This window comes from Amphiprion ocellaris, chromosome 1 (assembly GCF_022539595.1).
Source record: "Amphiprion ocellaris isolate individual 3 ecotype Okinawa chromosome 1, ASM2253959v1, whole genome shotgun sequence".
NCBI classification, from domain to species: domain Eukaryota; kingdom Metazoa; phylum Chordata; class Actinopteri; family Pomacentridae; genus Amphiprion; species Amphiprion ocellaris.
In genome coordinates this window covers 41,993,161-42,015,307 of record NC_072766.1, presented here as the reverse complement: position 1 = coordinate 42,015,307, position 22,147 = coordinate 41,993,161, and the positions used below count along the sequence as shown (strand labels likewise).

General features: G+C 35.6%; 1 protein-coding gene across 1 annotated transcript; it reads right to left on the bottom strand.

The window, feature by feature from the left end:
• Positions 1–98: 98 nt before the first annotated feature.
• taldo1 (transaldolase 1) lies at positions 99–22,095 on the bottom strand. Its single transcript, XM_055012617.1, has 8 exons — positions 21,914–22,095; positions 10,168–10,291; positions 8,918–9,025; positions 7,884–8,015; positions 6,113–6,288; positions 3,147–3,344; positions 2,056–2,201; positions 99–384 (listed from the first exon to the last, which is right to left on the bottom strand). The coding sequence occupies exons 1-8, from the start codon at positions 22,011–22,013 to the stop codon at positions 355–357; spliced, it is 1,014 nt and encodes a 337-aa protein (XP_054868592.1). The 5' UTR covers positions 22,014–22,095; the 3' UTR covers positions 99–354.
• Positions 22,096–22,147: the final 52 nt, after the last annotated feature.

The following is a 22,147-nucleotide window of genomic DNA, read 5'->3' as shown; positions in this document are numbered from 1 at the left end:
CAGCTTCTACCTGAACCAGGATCAGCTTCTACCTGAACCAGGATCAGCTCTACCTGCTCAGGTGAGTAAACGGATGATATTAGAAGCAGACGAACAGATGCTGTGAGGAGCTCTTTCTTTATTAAAGATGTAACATCTGGAGGAATGATAACAGGAAGTAGTAAAAAGAGTCAGTGATGTTTTACTGAGATTCTGGTCAGATTCTATAAATATCAGAGATTTTATTACAACCAGATGGAGATTTATTTTTACATTTGGTCAGAAACAAACATCCATCAGAGCAGTTTGGTCCAAAACATCAGCATCTGTCCATTACTGGTTACTGGTTATTGGTTACTTGTTACTGGTTTCTGGTTACTGGCCGTTCTTCACGTTCATCTTCTCCTGAAATAAAAATAAAAATAAAGATCAGGACGAGGTTTTTACTCTGTTTAAAATTTTTAGGCTCACAAATTCTAAATCTATAAAAATCACCACAAAATACACAATAAAAAGGGAGCAAAACCATAAATTTAACAAAATAAAATGTCTTTCTATCCAGCCACTGCATGGTCTCCAGTTTGAGGTACGTCTATGTAGTATAAATGTGTAGTAGTACCTGGATCATAGTCTCCAGTTTGAGGTACTTATTGCAGTATAAATGTGTAGTAGTACCTGGATCATGGTCTCCAGTTTGAAGTACTTATTGCAGTATAAATGTGTAGTAGTACCTGGATCATGGTCTCCAGTTTGAGGTACTTCTATGCAGTATAAATGTGTAGTAGTACCTTGATCATAGTCTCCAGTTTGAGGTACTTATTGCAGTATAAATGTGTAGTAGTACCTGGATCATGGTCTCCAGTTTGAAGTACTTATTGCAGTATAAATGTGTAGTAGTACCTGGATCATGGTCTCCAGTTTGAGGTACTTATTGCAGTATAAATGTGTAGTAGTACCTGGATCATGGTCTCCAGTTTGAGGTACTTATTGCAGTATAAATGTGTAGCAGTACCTGGATCACGGTCTCCAGTTTGAAGTACTTATTGCAGTATAAATGTGTAGCAGTACCTGGATCACGGTCTCCAGTTTGAGGTACTTATTGCAGTACAAATGTGTAGCAGTACCTGGATCACGGTCTCCAGTTTGAGGTACTTATTGCAGTATAAATGTGTAGCAGTACCTGGATCATGGTCTCCAGTTTGAGGTACTTATTGCAGTATAAATGTGTAGCAGTACCTGGATCACGGTCTCCAGTTTGAGGTACTTATTGCAGTATAAATGTGTAGCAGTACCTGGATCACGGTCTCCAGTTTGAGGTACTTATTGCAGTATAAATGTGTAGTAGTACCTGGATCATGGTCTCCAGTTTGAGGTACTTATTGCAGTATAAATGTGTAGCAGTACCTGGATCACGGTCTCCAGTTTGAAGTACTTATTGCAGTATAAATGTGTAGCAGTACCTGGATCACGGTCTCCAGTTTGAGGTACTTATTGCAGTACAAATGTGTAGCAGTACCTGGATCACGGTCTCCAGTTTGAGGTACTTATTGCAGTATAAATGTGTAGCAGTACCTGGATCACGGTCTCCAGTTTGAGGTACTTATTGCAGTATAAATGTGTAGCAGTACCTGGATCACGGTCTCCAGTTTGAGGTACTTATTGCAGTATAAATGTGTAGCAGTACCTGGATCACGGTCTCCAGTTTGAGGTACTTATTGCAGTATAAATGTGTAGCAGTACCTGGATCACGGTCTCCAGTTTGAGGTACTTATTGCAGTATAAATGTGTAGCAGTACCTGGATCATGGTCTCCAGTTTGAGGTACTTATTGCAGTATAAATGTGTAGCAGTACCTGGATCACGGTCTCCAGTTTGAGGTACTTATTGCAGTATAAATGTGTAGTAGTACCTGGATCACGGTCTCCAGTTTGAGGTACTTATTGCAGTATAAATGTGTAGTAGTACCTGGATCACGGTCTCCAGTTTGAGGTACTTATTGCAGTATAAATGTGTAGTAGTACCTGGATCACGGTCTCCAGTTTGAGGTACTTATTGCAGTATAAATGTGTAGTAGTACCTGGATCACGGTCTCCAGTTTGATGGCGTCAGCAGCAAACTTGCGGATGCCGTCAGACAGCTTCTCCACAGCCATGCGGTCCTCGTTGTGCTGCCAGCGGAAGTCCTTCTCGTCCAGGTGGATCTTCTCCAGATCACAGGACTTGGCTGGAGGACAAACGGAGCAGAAGAACAAACGGAGCAGAAGAACTGGTTTATCCTCTGGGTCAGTCTGATGGATCCAACACTGAAAACATGGAGGCTCTAAACAGTAAAGATGTTTAACGGTTTATATTTTTAATTAGTTTCCACTCTTCAGCTGAAATTCTCTAAACTTTAATCTCCTGACTTCTGGTCTCGTTGGGATGGGATGGAGCATCTGGGCACAGATTACAGATAACGAGGCTCTGGTCCATCAACGTTGTAGAAGCCAAAGTGTTTCCACACGTCTGCTTTAAAACTAGAAGGAGCTGCTGGTATCTCATGGTGAGGTGGGTGGAGGTCAGCCAGGTTTGTTTTACTCTTTGTGCATGTCAGATCCAGGTGCACATCCCAAAGTGTCCCAGAGAAGACGTGTACCGCGCTTCTTAGTTCCGCATTATTTAGATCCTTCTGTATTACTTTAATTAGCAGATTTAAATAATCGATATTTGGACGTCTGGAAATCCATTCAGATTCTTCCACGTCTGAATCGCGATGCATCGAAAAATCGGAAATTTCTGCCCACCTCTAAGTACGCGTATGTTTATATTCTTTCAGAGCAGAAGCAGTAAATCATCTCATGTATTTCCTGATTTAAACTAAAAGAACTCATCATGCGTTAAATAAAAGGTGAAACATGTCTAGATTCTCCAGTCTCTGCAGGTTAGCGTGTGTTTATTTTTAACATGGAGGTCATTATGTAGTTTAAATTCTGGTTCTTCTTGTCTCTGAGCCCTCCAGTGTTTGTTTAGGAGGATCTGGGAACTCATCGTCATGGAAACCATCATCCTCTCTGACAGGAGAATGTAGTTCTATGTCTCTGTAGAACATCTTGTATAGAGCTGATTATGATGACGTCATTAAACCAGAATCTAGGATCATCGGGGGATCTATCGGATCATACGTCGGTACCTTTGTCCACACTGAGCATCTGGCTGACGGTGCTGTGGTCCTGGCTCAGCTCGGCCAGCAGACCAGGAGAGATGGTGAGGAGGTCACAGCCGGCCAGAGCCTTCACCTCCCCGGTGTTCCTGAAGGAGGCGCCCATCACCACCGTGCTGTAGCCAAACTTCTTATAGTAGTTAAAGATCTTAGTCACACTCACTACGCCTGGAGGAGGAGGAGGAGGAAGAGGAGGAGGGGGAGGAGGAGGAGGAGCAGGAGGAGGAGGAAGAGGAGGAAGAAGAGGAGGAAGAAGAGGAGGAAGAAGAGGAGGAAGAGGAGAAGGAGGAAGAAGAAGAGAAGGAGGAAGAAGAAGAGGAGGAGGAGGAGGAGCAGGAGGAGGAAGAGGAGGAGGAGGAGCAGGAGGAGGAGGAAGAGGAGGAAGAAGAAGAAGAGGAGGAAGAAGAAGAAGAAGAAGAAGAGGAGGAGGAAGAAGAGGAAGATGAGGAGGAAGAGGAAGAAAAAGGAAAAAAGAAAGGAGAGGGAAGAATTATTATTCCAACTTTAACCAGGACAAAGTGTCTCCTGGGTACAAACTGAACTAATTATTATTAGTTAACTGCAGTCATTTCTGAGGAGTTAAAGTTCGTCAATTAACTCGTCTTATTGTCATCAGGACAGTCTGTTCCTCTGATCCCGAACTCTGATGGTTACTAGGAGACTCAAACAACACAAACATGTTTTATAAAATACAAAAGCAGCTTCAAATCAACTTAAACTTGATCATGGAGTCATTGAAATACCTTTTTAATATAGATTAAAAATTCGTAAATATCGATAAAAGTTTGGGCAAAAAGTTTCAAGAAAAAGGCAGAAATTTGCTTCTAGATTCTCCAAAACGAGTCCAACCTGCAAAAACAGGACATTTTAATTTGACTCAGAGAGCTGCATTCATAACTGGAAATGTGGTTTTATTGGACTAATTATTGTGTTTTTATACATGGAAAACGGTGAGAGACAAGGTTTTTTCAGCAGAAACGTTCATCCAGCCTGTCTGACTTCAGTGTGGATGATTCTCCAGGTGTAGCTCAGGTACGTTCTACCTGTAAAACTACATTTCCAGCATGTCTGTAGACGGTGGTACAGCAGCTATCAAACTGTCAGCACCTGGTGGTGGAATTTCAGACCCAGAAAAAGCTGTAAAACCATCAACTGACTGAAGCTGAGCTGGTCAAAGTTCTGCCTTCATACTGGGAATATTTCTGGAGTTGCAGGTCCAGATTTATCACTTTTTAATGGACTTTTTTCCATCATTTCTGAGCCTCAGAACTTCATCAGTCCAGCAGATAGAACCATGACATTTAGGCGGAGTAAACACATCTGAGTTCTGGGAAAAACTGACACCAGATCAGTTTCACATCCACTAAAGGGCTGTCAATCAAAACACTAAATCTGGTTTTGTCTTCAGAAAATTTTAGGAATTTTTACCACACAAAGAGACAAAGTCAGCATTAAAAAAACTGCAAAATGACGACAAAAAGGTTCAAAATTACTACAAAAAGATACAAAATGACCACAAAGATGCAAAACGACCACCAAAAACTGAAAAATTACAACAAAAAAAATGGCAAAATGACCATAAAAAGATGCAAAATTACTACAAAAAGATGCAAAATGACCAGACAAGATGCAAAACGACCACAAAAAGATGCAAAATTGACAGAAAAAGTGTTCATTTTACATCCATCCATGCATCAGTCTAAATAGTAAATTTGTTTACTGTTCACTTTCTCTATAATCAACTGTGAGAATCAGTATTATGGGATGTTTCCCAGTGTGAACACTAAAACTGCAGTAGTTCTGGAGACATTCTGGATAAGTTTTGCGTATTTTGGACAAATCTATTCTCATCTGGAAGCTTCTGAGGCAATTTGTACAAGTTGGAGGTATTTTGGTAAATTTTAGTTTCAGTTTTTCAAGAGATTGTGGACTTTTTCATTCAGGCCAAGCTTTTGTCATTTCAGTTAGTTGTTTAGTTTTGGACAAACTGAGTCTTTTTGGACTAATTTTAAACAGAAAGTCACTTTTTAAAGTTTTCTCTGGTGAAAGACAACAGAAACACATCCAAGGAACCAACGATTGTTTCTACGACTCTAAACTGTTCACACTAGGATACATCCCATAATACTGATGATCACAGTTGGTTACAGAGAAAATAGACTGGACGTGTGTTGAGTCATTTTAATTTCTGATTAACAACTAATTTAGGACAGGCTTTGAATGGTTTTTGTCGGGTTTTTACCATTATGATTAAGTTTTGGAAAAGATTCTAGGAATTTTGTGTAAGTTTTTGTAATTTTGGAAAAACCTTGAGACAATTTACAGAAATGTTTTTGGCTTATTGTGAATAAATCATCAGACCGTAGACATTAAACTGCTGCAGTTTTACCGTTCAGACTGTGATACATCCCATAATACTGATGCTCAAAGCTGGTTAGAGAGAAAATAAACAGAAACCAGATTAGTTCTTTAGACTGTGACACCTGGATGGATGGAAAACTGATGTTAACAGAAGTCAAATGGGTTTTTCCTCCTGCAAGTTTCATTTTTATCTTATAGAAAACACATTCAGGGCAGAACTGCAGCTTCTTAATGTGACTGAACATCTTTGAACAAAACAAGACGTTTGTCATCTCAGACTTGTAGGAACCCGCTTCAATCTATGCTTCTGTTTGTTTTTACCATTTTCTGTTTTCTATTTTTACGCTTACTTGGGCTGGGGTTGGACTTTATCTGAGGAGCTAATGTTTTAAACTGGAGATGCAGCCAACAGCTGGTTTTATACTCTTTATGACACTACACGTCTAGTTTATTCATTTCTAAGCCGTTACTTTAAAACAAGCACTCCTTACGTTGGCTCCAGTTTGCCTCCATAGTTCTATAATAAACTGACTCCCTGAGTGTGTTCTCCCTTGTTTGGTGTCGGCTGCAGCTACCTGGGTCTTCGTGAGGCTCGTAGCTCTTCTGGTCTGTGTTTTCTTTGTACCAGTCGAGGATTCGTCCCACGAACGGCGATATGAGCGTCACCTTGGCCTCGGCACAGGCCACGGCCTGAGCGAACGAGAACAGCAGCGTCATGTTGCAGTGAACGCCGTGCTTCTCCTCCAGCTCCCTGCAGCCAAACAGAAAAAACAAGAGGTGTTTAGTTAGAACGCCACATTTAGAACAAGCTGTATGCGAGATAAGATGGGGGATGACAAAGAAAACAGAAGAAAACTTGTAAAACATAAAAAAATACTAACAAACACTCACTCTGTCACACTATTTACATTTTTACATGGGACACTGCATTTTTCTTATTGTTTGTTTTTATTTACTGCAAATTTTTGCTTATTTATCGGTATTTATGGTGGTGCTCTTGTTGCTGTAGCAACCAGGTTTCTCCTCACGGAAACTGACGAAGTTCTGAGGCTCAGAAATGATGGAAAAAGTCCAATAAACCTGAATCTAGAATGATTCGAAATTGTGAAAAATTACAAAAATGTCCAGAATAATGGCAAAATAATGTGCAAAATGACAAATCTCCATGCCGGGGATTATTCATTTTTACACCTAACTAATGAAGTTACACAGCTTTCTTTGTTATGGAGACGCTCACATGGATCCTGCTGCTGTCTGAAGCTGCAGATGTTTATTAAACTCAGAGGAAAAACTCGCTGTGGTGTTCTTGGACGAATATTGGTTTTAGATTTTTTGGTTGATGAGCTTCATTGGAGATAGAAACACCTTTTTTGAATGTTTTGACGTAAAAAGGAGCAGAAACGCTGCATGCAAACACAAAAACATCGAGCTGTTTAGCCAAAGGAAAAACGGCTTGATTTGGTAATGTTTGTGGGTTGAAAGTAGCGCCGTTTTTCCATCACAAACAGTAATACATCTGCAGGTAAATGTTCATTTGTCTGCTTCAATTTCAAGCAGAAGCTCCTGGAATGAGTCTTAAGAGTTTCTTAAAGAAGTCATCTGAACATGCGACAGGTTTGGGTTCATTCTAATGAAGTTTCTCCTCCTCTACATTCCCTTCAGCAGTTTGAAGACTCTCCATCATCTGTCAAACGTTCCCTCCAGCTCTGTCATGTCAGTAAAGACGAGTATCTGCAGCAGTGTTGCCACACAAGTTTACCGTCTGCATGTACGCCGGAAATATCTGACACCAGAAACGTCTGACTGAAAGTATGCAAAGACCAATAACTGGAGTCACCAGGATGATTTCACTGACAGAAGTCAGTCGTAAAAAATGAGATGGAGGTGATAAACCACAAACTCCAAATTCAGACAAAACAGTCGGTATTTTAAACCTCAGACTGACACAGATGAACTCAAATTAACCAACAGAACTTTAACATTAGAATTATAATAACATTGAACTGGATCAGAGCTGCAGCGTTGATCGTTTTCACAGCTGTTTCAGTCACTGATCAATTATTTAGCCAAAAAATGACAGCTTATAGAGATAATTATCCACAGTGAGTTGAAAAACGTCGAATAAAAAACACCTGAGTTTAGTGCCGTTCCTGGAGGTTAGCTTCATTTTTAAAGGATTAACGTTTTTTATTGTTCCTGTTATCTTTTGTTTCAAGCTGCCGTTCTCAGACGTCTGTTCTCTCAGCTAAGATGATTTTAGTGAAGGTTTATGAACCCATGGACCCTGTAAATCATCTAAAGTCACATATTAAAGCTCAGCTAACACAGCGAACATGCCGGACTCACTTGCCGGCCTGGATTCCCTCCCACGTCGACGATAGCTTGATGAGAACTCGCTCTTTGCCGATTCCTGCTTCTTCGTAGAGGGAGATGAGCTTCAGGGCTTTAGCCACCATCTCGTCTTTATCGAAAGACAATCTGAGAAAAAAACAACAGCAGCAGTTTCAGTTGACATCTGAACTATTTATCTTCTCTGTCACACAGCGTTCCATTACAGGTTAGTTAGAGGATTCAGGGCGTCTGCAATTCACTGATCCAAGAGTAGTTTGGTTAAATGTGTAAAAATGGGAATAAAATGTAAATAACTTGATGTAAAATGGCTGCAAAAGGAGTTAATTTTAAACCTTTTATTCATCTTTGTCCAATTCATACTCTTCACATCTTGGTCTCAAATGTAATTTTGAGACCAAGAAGCCTAAAGAAAAGGTGATATTTCACCAAAATAAAAGCACGCTGTTTAATCTTGTGGCCTGTTTCCTGTTTTTTTTTGTGTTTTTTGAATTGTTCGAAGCCAAAATCCTTGCGACTGTACAGGCTGTAAAGTTGATTCCAGATGTGTTTTTCATTTTTATAATAAGAAAAATCAAACAAATATAACTTGCATTTTTACTTTATGATTTACACATAGAATGAATATTCTCTGAGCGCCGCTGGTGTTTCATACATCCTGAACATGAGGCGTTTAGGGAACATCTGTAAAGTTTAATGTCTTAATATTTGGAGTTTATCCTGTTCTTAGTTAATAGCAGCAATATCAGACAAAACTCAGGGGAAAAATTGTCAAGAAAATTCTAAACATTGAGCAAATATCCAGTCTTAAGCCACTGAGTGTTTAAATGGGACCGGATCATGCCGATGAAGCTGCTGGGACCAGTTAAACCAGTACAGTCCAGTTAAACGGAGACAAACAGCTGAACACCAGCCGTCTGTTTACGTCTACTGAGTGTTACTTCATTTCTACTTGTGTATAATTACTCCAGCTCAGCCCTGTGACCTCTAACACACGCTCTTCCTGTGATAATAACACCTGTACGACTCACCTGGCGTCCACCTCGGTGGAGACTCGACCTGGAACCTTCTTCAGGATCTCCAGGCCGAAGCTGACGAACAGCTTGTCCATGGTGTTGGCCACCTGCTCCTCATCGGTCCTGGACGGAAACAGACAGAAAGACGGACGATTAAACGCCTGAAAACACAAATACAGGAACATGGAGGCTGACCGGATTTATCTATTCAGTTTCACATCATCAGGGTCACACATTTGCTTGAAACTTCATCATCATAAAATATGGACATTTAAAATTCCATATGTAAAACTGAAGATAATATATCAAATATTTTCTGAGATAATGTTCAAAATCACCCATCGACCCACTTTCGGCAGGTTTTTTTTCTCACATTAAATCTGAGTCTGTTTGAACGACAACATCTGAGAAAATACTAAAGACAAAAACCTGAAACTTTCTCTGTTATTTACCATTACTGTAATAATTCAGAATCTGTAACGTTGATTTTGGCTGAGCTGAAATATGAAAACCACTGAAGCCGTCATGTAAAGTTCCATCTTTGAGCTCAAATTAAAAATAAACTAATAATTCAGAATCAACTAGTGATATTTACTGTCATAATAACACAAAACTAAACACATAAAGACGTAAATGTGAAATATTTGGTCAGAAATATGAAAAAAATACAGTCTTCTACTTTGAAAATTTCAACTTTCATGGCATTTTCATATTTCAACTAAGGAAAGACAAATAAAAAAGGAAAGAAGAAAAAAGGAAGAAAGAAAAGAAGGAAGGACAAAAGTAAAAAAGGATGACGTAAAGAAGGAATGAAAGAAATGAGGTCAGAAGGAAGAAAGACGACTAAAGGAAAAGAAGAGAAAAATTAGAAGAAAAAAGAAAGTAGAAAAAGAAACAAAAAAGAAGAAAAAGAAAATAGATAAGAAAAAGGGAGAAAAGAGGAAAGAAAGAAGAAAGATCTTTTTGCTGCAAATAATTATTGTATTTATTTAGTATTTAAATGATCACATTATTTATCAATATTATTGATTTTAAACTCAGTTAATCCAGCACTGTTACAGAGTGCTGGTCTAGAAAGGTCATTTTTAGGAGAAAAATACAGCTCATCTTACTTTATTTTTCTTACTTTATTTAGTTTTTTCCTCTTTGAAAATATCAAACAGTGTTAAAGCACCGGATCGATAATCAGCATCAGTACGAGTAATAATAACATTCAATTCAATTAAAAGTTAAATTCTCAGTATTTGTCCATTTCCTCCTCTTACCCGCCCTTAGAGATGCCGTATTTGATGGCCTGATCCACCAGATGTTGGTACGCCGGCATCTTAGCAGCAGCCAGGATCAGAGACGGGTTGGTGGTGGCGTCCTGAGGTTTGTACTCATCGATGGCTGCAGGACAGAAAACAGGAAAAAAGCTCAGAAATAACTAAATACAGACACTTTATCCTGAGGTTTGTACTCATCGATGGCTGCAGGACGGAAAACAGGAAAAAAGTTCAGAAATAACTAAATACAGACACTTTATCCTGAGGTTTGTACTCATCGATGGCTGCAGGACGGAAAGCAGGAAAAAAGCTCAGAAATAACTAAATACAGACACTTTATCCTGAGGTTTGTACTCATCGATGGCTGCAGGACAGAAAACAGGAAAAAAGCTCAGAAATAACTAAATACAGACACTTTATCCTGAGGTTTGTACTCATCGATGGCTGCAGGACGGAAAACAGGAAAAAAGTTCAGAAATAACTAAATACAGACACTTTATCCTGAGGTTTGTACTCATCGATGGCTGCAGGACGGAAAGCAGGAAAAAAGCTCAGAAATAACTAAATACAGACACTTTATCCTGAGGTTTGTACTCATCGATGGCTGCAGGACAGGAAAACAGGAAAAAAGCTCAGAAATAACTAAATACAGACACTTTATCCTGAGGTTTGTACTCATCGATGGCTGCAGGACGGAAAACAGGAAAAAAGTTCAGAAATAACTAAATACAGACACTTTATCCTGAGGTTTGTACTCATCGATGGCTGCAGGACGGAAAACAGGAAAAAAGCTCAGAAATAACTAAATACAGACACTTTATCCTGAGGTTTGTACTCATCGATGGCTTCAGGTCAGAAAACAGGAAAAAAGCTCAGAAATAACTAAATACAGACACTTTATCCTGAGGTTTGTACTCATCGATGGCTGCAGGACGGAAAACAGGAAAAAAGTTCAGAAATAACTAAATACAGACACTTTATCCTGAGGTTTGTACTCATCGATGGCTGCAGGTCAGAAAACAGGAAAAAAGCTCAGAAATAACTAAATACAGACACTTTATCCTGAGGTTTGTACTCATCGATGGCTTCAGGTCGGAAAACAGGAAAAAAGCTCAGAAATAACTAAATACAGACACTTTATCCTGAGGTTTGTACTCATCGATGGCTGCAGGACGGAAAACAGGAAAAAAGCTCAGAAATAACTAAATACAGACACTTTATCCTGAGGTTTGTACTCATCGATGGCTGCAGGACGGAAAACAGGAAAAAAGTTCAGAAATAACTAAATACAGACACTTTATCCTGAGGTTTGTACTCATCGATGGCTGCAGGACAGGAAAACAGGAAAAAAGCTCAGAAATAACTAAATACAGACACTTTATCCTGAGGTTTGTACTCATCGATGGCTGCAGGACAGAAAACAGGAAAAAAGCTCAGAAATAACTAAATACAGACACTTTATCCTGAGGTTTGTACTCATCGATGGCTGCAGGACGGAAAACAGGAAAAAAGCTCAGAAATAACTAAATACAGACACTTTATCCTGAGGTTTGTACTCATCGATGGCTGCAGGACGGAAAACAGGAAAAAAGTTCAGAAATAATTAAATACAGACACTTTATCCTGAGGTTTGTACTCATCGATGGCTGCAGGACGGAAAACAGGAAAAAAGCTCAGAAATAACTAAATACAGACACTTTATCCTGAGGTTTGTACTCATCGATGGCTGCAGGACGGAAAACAGGAAAAAAGTTCAGAAATAATTAAATACAGACACTTTATCCTGAGGTTTGTACTCATCGATGGCTTCAGGTCAGAAAACAGGAAAAAAGTTCAGAAATAACTAAATACAGACACTTTATCCTGAGGTTTGTACTCATCGATGGCTGCAGGACAGAAAACAGGAAAAAAGTTCAGAAATAATTAAATACAGACACTTTATCCTGAGGTTTGTACTCATCGATGGCTGCAGGACGGAAAACAGGAAAAAAGCTCAGAAATAACTAAATACAGACACTTTATCCTGAGGTTTGTACTCATCGATGGCTGCAGGACGGAAAACAGGAAAAAAGTTCAGAAATAATTAAATACAGACACTTTATCCTGAGGTTTGTACTCATCGATGGCTGCAGGACGGAAAACAGGAAAAAAGCTCAGAAATAACTAAATACAGACACTTTATCCTGAGGTTTGTACTCATCGATGGCTGCAGGACAGAAAACAGGAAAAAAGCTCAGAAATAACTAAATACAGACACTTTATCCTGAGGTTTGTACTCATCGATGGCTTCAGGTCAGAAAACAGGAAAAAAGTTCAGAAATAACTAAATACAGACACTTTATCCTGAGGTTTGTACTCATCGATGGCTGCAGGACAGAAAACAGGAAAAAAGTTCAGAAATAATTAAATACAGACACTTTATCCTGAGGTTTGTACTCATCGATGGCTGCAGGACAGAAAACAGGAAAAAAGCTCAGAAATAACTAAATACAGACACTTTATCCTGAGGTTTGTACTCATCGATGGCTGCAGGACAGAAAACAGGAAAAAAGCTCAGAAATAACTAAATACAGACACTTTATCCTGAGGTTTGTACTCATCGATGGCTTCAGGTCAGAAAACAGGAAAAAAGTTCAGAAATAACTAAATACAGACACTTTATCCTGAGGTTTGTACTCATCGATGGCTGCAGGACAGAAAACAGGAAAAAAGTTCAGAAATAATTAAATACAGACACTTTATCCTGAGGTTTGTACTCATCGATGGCTGCAGGACGGAAAACAGGAAAAAAGTTCAGAAATAACTAAATACAGACACTTTATCCTGAGGTTTGTACTCATCGATGGCTGCAGGACAGAAAACAGGAAAAAAGTTCAGAAATAACTAAATACAGACACTTTATCCTGAGGTTTGTACTCATCGATGGCTGCAGGACGGAAAACAGGAAAAAAGTTCAGAAATAACTAAATACAGACACTTTATCCTGAGGTTTGTACTCATCAATGGCTGCAGGACAGAAAACAGGAAAAAAGTTCAGAAATAATTAAATACAGACACTTTATCCTGAGGTTTGTACTCATCGATGGCTGCAGGACGGAAAACAGGAAAAAAGTTCAGAAATAACTAAATACAGACACTTTATCCTGAGGTTTGTACTCATCGATGGCTGCAGGACGGAGAAAAGTTCAGTTACAGCTACTAGACATAACCTACCTACCTGCAAATTTCCCTGCTGTGGTATTTGAATTAATTATTATCATTATCTAATCTGTATAAATTGAAAATTAGTGTCTGTATAGGTAGAAAATCCACAGAGGGAAAACAAGCAGACTGAGACGTTAAATCTGATCTGAACATACTGCGGTTGCTGGGTAGAAAACGGCTCCATCTAGTGTAGAAACAGGTTATTGGAAAATAGTTTATTCTTCTCTTCCTATAAAAAAAAGATACAGTTTGAAAAAACCTAAATAAAAAAATAAAGGAAGTATTGTGACTGTTTATTACTAAAAGTTGATTATAGAACTGCTGAGTCTAAAGATTTTGGAGAAATACTCATGAAAATGTAAAATAATTAACTTTAATTTAAATGTACATCATGTTTATTATGTCTACAGCTCATTATCTGGTACTGATATAGTATTTTATAGATTATTTTATTAGATATTGTTGATCAAACAGCCTCAAATATCAATGTGAGGGAAAAAAACCTGCTGAAAGTGGGTCGAAGGGACGTTTTTGTAAATAAATATCTCAGAAAAGTAGAATATCTTCAAAGACATCCAGATTTTATGCCGTTAAGATTTCAGGTAAATCAGAGATGGCGAAGCAGAATTTTTTTTTTTTTTTTTAAAGTTGTTTTTTTGGCCTTTTTGTCAGCTTTTTATTAGATAGGCGTAGTGAGAGAGAGACAGGAAATGGGGAGAAGAGTCAGGGGAAGACATGCAGCAAAGGGCCGCGAACGGGAATCGAACCCGGGCCAGCTGTGTCGGGGACCAGCTCCTGTACATGGGTCGCCTGCTCAACGTGTTGAGCTATACGGGCACCCGCGAAGCAGAATTTTTAATAAAATTAGAGTAATTCATGTGACTGTAAAAGGTTTAAATTTTTGATTATGTTGAGTTTTAACAGTTCCTGAGAATCATTGTGATGCTGCAACTTCAGCAGCTTTAAAATTAACAGAAGAAAAACGCTGATTATCCACTAACTAGAGCTGCTGAATATGGAAGTAAACGAGTCATTAGTGGTTTAAAAACAGCTCAGAATATTAAAACTCGGTGCTTTGACGCTTGAAATAAAAGTGTCGAGTCATTTCTGACCATTTAATGAATAAATATGTCCACAGTAAATGTCACCCCAATTCATAAAAACTGATTAAAAAAAAAGGATTTTATATGTTTATCATTCTGATTTTGTCCAAGTTAACTTACTTGACAGAATTTTCATTTTCCTGTAATTTCTGATCATCTGATTAACAAAAAAGTACATTAAGTTGAGTAAATTAATCTAACATTCACAAAAATGGGTGAAAAAAACAATTTTCCTGGTATTTGACCATTTCATAAACATAAATGTCTGTTATGCTCGACTGAATGACACCACACTTAACAGAAGCAGTTAAAATTAACTTTTTAAAAAGAAATCTCTGCATTTTCTAGTCATTTCTGACCATGTAAAAAACAAAAATGTCTGTTTTGTTGAGTAAATTAAACTACTATTCATAAGTCTGTGTAGAAATGAATAAAAATTCTATTTTTATCGTTAATTCTGATCATTTAGATGCCACTGGTTTGGGCTGTGTTCATGCATTTGACAGAAATTTGTAATTTCAGAATATTTCATAAAGATAAATGTCTAAACTGTTTGACTGAATGACACCACACACAAAAATAAGATAAAAATAAAAATACACATACATTTAATAACTCTGCAGACTTCCATAGACAACTCAGTCTAACAGGTGTTGCTTGCGTTTATATTTTAACTTTTAATCATGAATTCCAGCTCAGTATTTCTCAGTTCTGGGCCTGTATTATCGGTGGACATCTGTTAAATGATGTAAATCAACCAGAAGAGGTTAGAACAGATCAGAGCTTCAGGAACGTTCTCTAACATCTTCAGCTGATCGAGTCCAAACCTCCTGCAGGAACGTTTGTTTTCAGGACGAGCTGCAGAACAGAGTCGGCTTTGTTCTGACGACGCTACAGACTGAACAGCTCACACATTTTTTAACCCTCCTGTCGTCCTGCAGGTCAAAATTAACCCATTTTAAAGTTTGAAAATGTGGGGAAAAAACATCTATTTTTACAGTGAAACTTCTGTCTACATTTTCAACATTTTTGGGAAATCTTTGAACATTTTTTGGTGGAAAAAAAGAAATGTTAAAAATGTTTCTTAAGAACATTCACATAAAAATCAACTAAAATCCAGCGAAATTCGCTGGATTTTAGTTGATTTTTATGTGAATGTTCTTACAGAAAATATTAGAAGTTTTACTGATATATATGGAATCACTTTAGATATTTTTAGGATTTTTTTGGAAGATTTTTACTCATTTCCTGAAAATATTTACAGGAATTTTCTTGCCAAATTTGAGGGATTTTTTTTAAAATAAAACTTTTAAGGCAAACTTGTAAGGAATTATTGGAATTTTCTACCTGAAGGTTTTGCAAATTTTCAGAAATTTGGGGAATTTTTTTGCTGAATTTTTGTATTTTTTTCAGACAAGGAAACAATATTTTTTGGTGCCTGTAAATGAGGACAACAGGAGGGTTAAATAAAACCTGGAGCTCTGACCTGGAAACCTTTCCAGATTACAACATAAACATAAATATAGAACCAACAGCACATCAGATCGAATTAAAACCTGGAAACTGCAGCAGAAGTTCTGAAACTTCTCCAGATTATAATATAAACATTAATACAGAGCTGAGACTCACTGCTGCACATTAGAAACCCAAACAGTTCAGACATTTATGTTTATTAATTGATCAAAAACACCAGGAAAACACAGATTTCTGTCAAATGTTTTATAAATCAAATATTTCCGGTTGTTGGACAGCTGATAAACGCCTCTTTGTTCTTAAATAATGAGGATTTTTTTTAATTTCCTGCAGTTCAAACAGCTAATTAAGAAAATAACTGCAATTATTCCATTACGATAATAATCTCTAATTGAAATCATAATTATCAGGTCAGAACATTTTTCTGATTATCTGTAATTAAAAACACACCTGTGAACCATGTCTGATTAAATCTGACTGATGGTCTTTAAAAGATTCAAGATTGAAGCTCAACATAGAAGAATAAATAGTCAGAGTAAAGGCATATTTAAATAAAGTGTAATGTAAGTTGTGTAAGAGTTTCAGTTATGTGTCCATCTACTTGTTATATACATATTTAAATGGCCAATTAAATAATTTTTTACATTGTTATAACCTGAAACGACAATAAAAACCCACAACTTTGGTGCAATAAACTAAATATGATGTCAATAAATGCACAAATCTGTTATCAGCTTAAAGCAGAAGTCTAAAATAATTTAACAAATCTCACATTTTCACAGAAAATTTGCTGCAATGTTCAGTAAAAAAATAGTAAACACTACATATATTTATACATTTACTGGTTGGTTTATTTATTTCAGGATTTATTTCAAATATTCATTTCCTTATATATTTATCTAATATTGAATTCTGCAACACTTAAATAAAATATAAAATTCTGCTATTAAATAAATCCTAAAAAGTAAGTAAATAAAAATAAATGTGAAAAAACACTTTTTAAAATTTCAAACAAGTAAATAAGACCCCAAACATGCAAATGCAATGAAATATAAGTAGTAATAATTCTGAGAAAAATCTAATGGCGGTAGTAATAATAATAATAATAATAATAATAATAATAATAATAATAATAATAATAATAATAATAATAATAAAATTAAACGGTAAGTCTTAAGAGGAGATTTAAATGAGTTTGCTGGCTGAAATAGAATGAAATCCTTTAAAAAAAATGTCTTTAAAAAAGTAAATACTACATATTTATTTAATTCTGCATCATTCAATATAAAATAAATAAAAATTATATCTGCTATTTAAATCCTGGAATTAAAAAAATAAGTAAATAAATAAAAATAAAAATTTCAAATAAGGAAGACACCAAACATGTAAATACAATGAAATATAAATACTAATAATGCTGTGAAAAATATAATAATAATCAATTATACAGGTAGGTCTTAAGATACACATATTTGTCTACTAATGTGTTTATTTAATATTGAATTCCGCATCACTTAAAATAAAAACTCTGTGCTATTAAATAAATCCTGACATTAAAAATTAGTCCATAAATGCAGTTTCTCTGACGGCTAATTAGTTACTGACGGGTAAAATTTCACAACTCATTTATTTCCAGACTTTCTGAGAACTTTTCTTTCGTCAGTGCGACGTTTCAACAATCTGATGTGAAATCAAACCTTGTCTGAAGCTGCAGCGGCTCTAAACCAACAAATCTTACCACATTAAACCGGATTTCACAAACCGGTTGCATGTTCAGAGAAAAACGGTTTGAGAAATCCAGACGGACCGCTTCTCTTATCACAGAGTCTTTGTTTTCTAACCGACCAACTCCCTGCAGCTCAGACTAAAGTTTAGAGATCGGCTTTCTGTAGCAGGAAATCATCAGGTGAAAAACTATTTCATACTTTCAAGTGTTGCACGTCCAATAAACAGCAAGTGGAGCAAATATAAGGATTTTAAACTAAAAATAGTAAAAAATGAGGCAGCAGCACATGATTATTAGACCCACGAGCTCTGAAACTGTAAATAATTATCTTCACTGAGCAGATTTCCAGTTTAGCCACACAGTAAATGCGGAATTGATGAAGGATTTGAGAAATAAATCAACTGTGTGACGTCATATAAGGAATTTAAATGATCAGCTGCAATGATTTTTCTTATTAAAAATTTATTACCAACTATTTTGATAACTGATTAATTCATTAAGTTTCTTGAAAACTGAACAAATTCAACATTTTGCTGCTCGTCCTTGTTTTACTTTTGTCACTCTAATGTGCAATATTTAAATTGAATGTGTAATATTAAGCTATTATGTGTGATATTACTTTACCTGCAGTACCGTTTTCTATTCTAGTTTTATTCTAGTTTGCTTATTTTAATGTAAAATACAAAACGTACGAAAATCTTTTTGCTTTTCAACTAGATTCTTGACCATGTTTTGCTAAATTACAGATAAAAACAAGCAAAATTAGGGGAAAAACTATTAATTTACACGATAAAATGACAAAGACTACATAGTGACATGAACCATAAGTAACTTTTCTTTACTACTGCTGATAAAATCACCGTTATCAGCACCGTTATCGATCAATAACGTATAAATCGATAACATGAATTGAGCAGTAGTTTGTCTTCTGTGTAATTTTTCATGCCATTGTTTTCTCACATTGTTATTTTGCGCCTCGTTTGTGTTATTTTGTGTTTTTCTGTCTACTTTCTGAGCTGTTTTAACCGTTTACCTGTTTTTGATCTATAATTAATTCAGCTGTTTTATGTGTCGTTTTACTGAATTTACAAGCAGCTGCAATGACTTTTCCTATTAAAAATAAATTTCAAACTATTTTAACAACTGATTAATGTATTAAGTTTCTTGAAAATTGAACAAATTTAACATTTTGCTGCAATGCAATATCTAAAGTTAATGTCTAATATTACTCTACCTACATTATTTTTTTACTTTTCTATTCTTATTTTAGTGTAACGTCAGAAATAAATTCTACTTAAATCTTATTGCATTTCTTCTGCTGTGTCATTTTGTTTGCTCTGAGTAACATCTGGCTGAAAACTTTCCATCATGACGACTAAATTTTTATCTAATCTTATCGTATAAACAATTAAAATACTTCTGACACGCCTCAGCCTTTAATCAACCCGTTGCTCAACGTAGTCGTGTTTGTTTTTGTGGTGTTCTGCAGCAGAAATCAACAAAACAACTGTGATTAAATAGATAGTTAACATAATAGTTGCACAACAATAAATAAATAATTATTTCCTTCTTTGAACACAGACAGCGTTTTATTAAACAGCCGTTACTGTCTGTGTGTCTGAATCAACACAAACTCGTTTAACTGGTTAAATCACTAATTAATTAGTAAAAGACAAACTAAAAACTCATGTAAACATCCCCACCTGTGGAACACAACTTAGGTCAATATTACATAAATATATAAGCTATGAAATGTATAAAGAAATAAATACACAGATTAATTCAATAGTTTTTAAAACCATTTTTCAAAAGCGCTGTTTACTAATGGCACATTTCTGAAGCACAACTAAATATTTAAAAGTAGTAGTTTTTAAAAAATGTCATTTTTCCAAACAAAGAAATACATCAATTGACATTTTTATTGCTTCATTTAGTGTTTTCAGGATTAATTTAATATTGATATTCGTTCATTTCATTGCAATTTTCCTAAATATTTATTTCTGTATTTATTTATTACAAAAGACTTATTTATATTATTAATATTTATGCATTTATTTTATATTGAAGAAAATTTCATTTCATAGAGTGGAATATTATTGTTTGACTCAATAAAAAGATAATAAATACTCTATGAAATACATACTAAAATAAAAACATAATTACTACATTAACCAATATCCTTATTGCTTCATTTATTTTCAGGATTAATTTCTTATTTACTCATTTCATTGCATTTTTTTCCTACATATTATTTAGTATTTACTGAATATTAAAGAAAATAAATAAGAAATATGCTAAGAAATACATTCTAAAATAAATAAAAAGAGACAATAAATATGTCTATAAAGCCTATTTATAACAATATTATATATATCAATAAAATATATTACATAGAGTGGAGAAATAAAAGCAGCATTTGGAAATAAAGATACCTTGAAGAAAAACAAAAGTAGTGCTTTGGAAAATATATTTTTCACAAAAAAATATTAAATTACATTTATTTAATGCATTATTTTTATTTCAAAATATAATACAATACTAAGAATAAGAATAAATCATAAAGTTAAGTTGTAAGAGGAGATTTAAATGAGTTGGTCTGCTGACAGTAGAAGGAAGTTATTTAAATAAATGTCCTTTAAAAAAATTACAACTACATATATTAATATATTTCTTGGTTTATTTATTTCAGGACTTATTTCAAATATTTATTTACCTGTCTACTTGTGTATTTATTTAAACCTGAATTCTGCATCACTCAATATAAATTTAAAAAAACATTATATGTGCTATTAAATAAATCCTGAAATAATAAAAATAGGCAAGAAATACAAAAGTAAATAAATGAAAGTATGAAAAACACCTTTAAAAATGTTCAAAAAAATCAAATAAGACCCCAAACATGTAAATACAATAAAATATAAGCACTAATACTGCTGAGAAAAATATAATAATAATAATAATAATAATAATAATAATAATAATAATAATAATAATAATAATAATAACTTAAACAGGTAAATCTTAAGAGGAGATTGAAATGAGTTTGTTGGCTGATAGTATTTAGAAAATGTCCTTAAACAAAAATGGAATATATATTTATAAATTTTCTATATTTTAGTTTATTTATTTCAGGATTTATTATTAGTATTAATCTAACATTGAATTCCGCATCACTCAAAATAAAAAAAATATAAATAAAATAAAAATGTGCTAACAAATAAATCCTGAAATAAAAAAAATAGGCAATAAATGCATAAGCAAATAAATAAAGTTAAACATTAAAAAACACTTTAAAATGTTTAATATTATTATTATTATTATTATTAATAATAATAATAATAATAATAATAATAATAATAATAATAATAATAATAATAAAGGTAACTCTTAAGTGGAGATTTAAATGAGTTTCCTGGTTGATAGCAATTTTCAAAAGGTCTTTAAAAAAAGAAGAACACTACATTTATTTATATATTTCCTGGTTTGTTTATTTCAGACTAATACTAGCTGTAACTGCCTCCTCATACAGCCTCTAAGTGGACCAGCCTGCAGGATAAACCAGTTCTGTCATGTCATCCTGAGTCTGCAGCTTTCTGCAGCAGGAACTTTCTGGTTTTCATCACATCTAGCTGTGATCCTGTTGCTGCACGTCGTTCCTCATTCTGACCTGTTGAGAAATGTGACCTTTTATCTGTCAGGCGTGAAAAGGAGCAACGAGAAAGTTAAAAAAAAAAAAAAAAAAAAAAAAAAAAAAAAAAACAACTCACTTTTACACCTTGTTAGACGCAAACAGAAAGTGCACAATTTTGTTTTAGCCCCACATAAAGTACATTTTCACACAATAAACACGATTAATAAGAAGATTGAAGTTGAATTGTGTTATTATTGTGGCTGCCAGGAGCCTAATGTAAATAATCTTTAACAGAATTAGCAAAACTGTCAGATAGTTAGCATAGTTAGCTAGAGTTGTTGCTAAGTGACGCTAATAACTATTAAGAGGATTAAAGGGTTGTTAACTTCACTAGCTAACCGGTAAACTAGTTTAAAGCTCCTGTCCAGTTAGTTAACTTTAGTTAGCAGCTAACATTAGCCGCCCCAGACGGCTACAGGCTGCAGGCAGACCGGCTGACGCTGACACCGACACCGCGGTCATTCACATCCACCGGAGCCTTCCCGGTCAGTGGGGTTAGCATGCTAGCAGGCTAACGGCTAGCAGGCAGATAAGGAGTGTTCCCGTTACCGTTAAAGTCTCCGGTGTCCGCCACCACCACCGTGTGCTTCTTCAGCTGGTTGAGAGCAGACTCCATCTTCCTCCGTTTGTCCGGTGACACCGTGGACATGATGACACACCGGACCCTTTTATACACACAAAGCACGTGAGAGCCGCGGGCGGACTGTCAGCGGCGGGGGCGCGCACAGAGGGGAACGACGCAGCGGGAGCGTGCAAGGACAGCCGGAAGTGAGAGCGGAAAAA

Bases quoted from the DNA above. Each gene is read 5' to 3' on its own strand.
- taldo1 (XM_055012617.1), bottom strand. From the start codon at position 22,013: ATGTCCACGGTGTCACCGGACAAACGGAGGAAGATGGAGTCTGCTCTC. The intron at 9,026-10,167 runs GTAAGAGGAGGA...GTTTCCGTCCAG, and splicing joins TACGGCATCTCTAAGGGCGG to GACCGATGAGGAGCAGGTGG. The intron at 385-2,055 runs GTACTACTACAC...TTTTTATTTCAG, and splicing joins AACTGGAGACCGTGATCCAG to GAGAAGATGAACGTGAAGAA.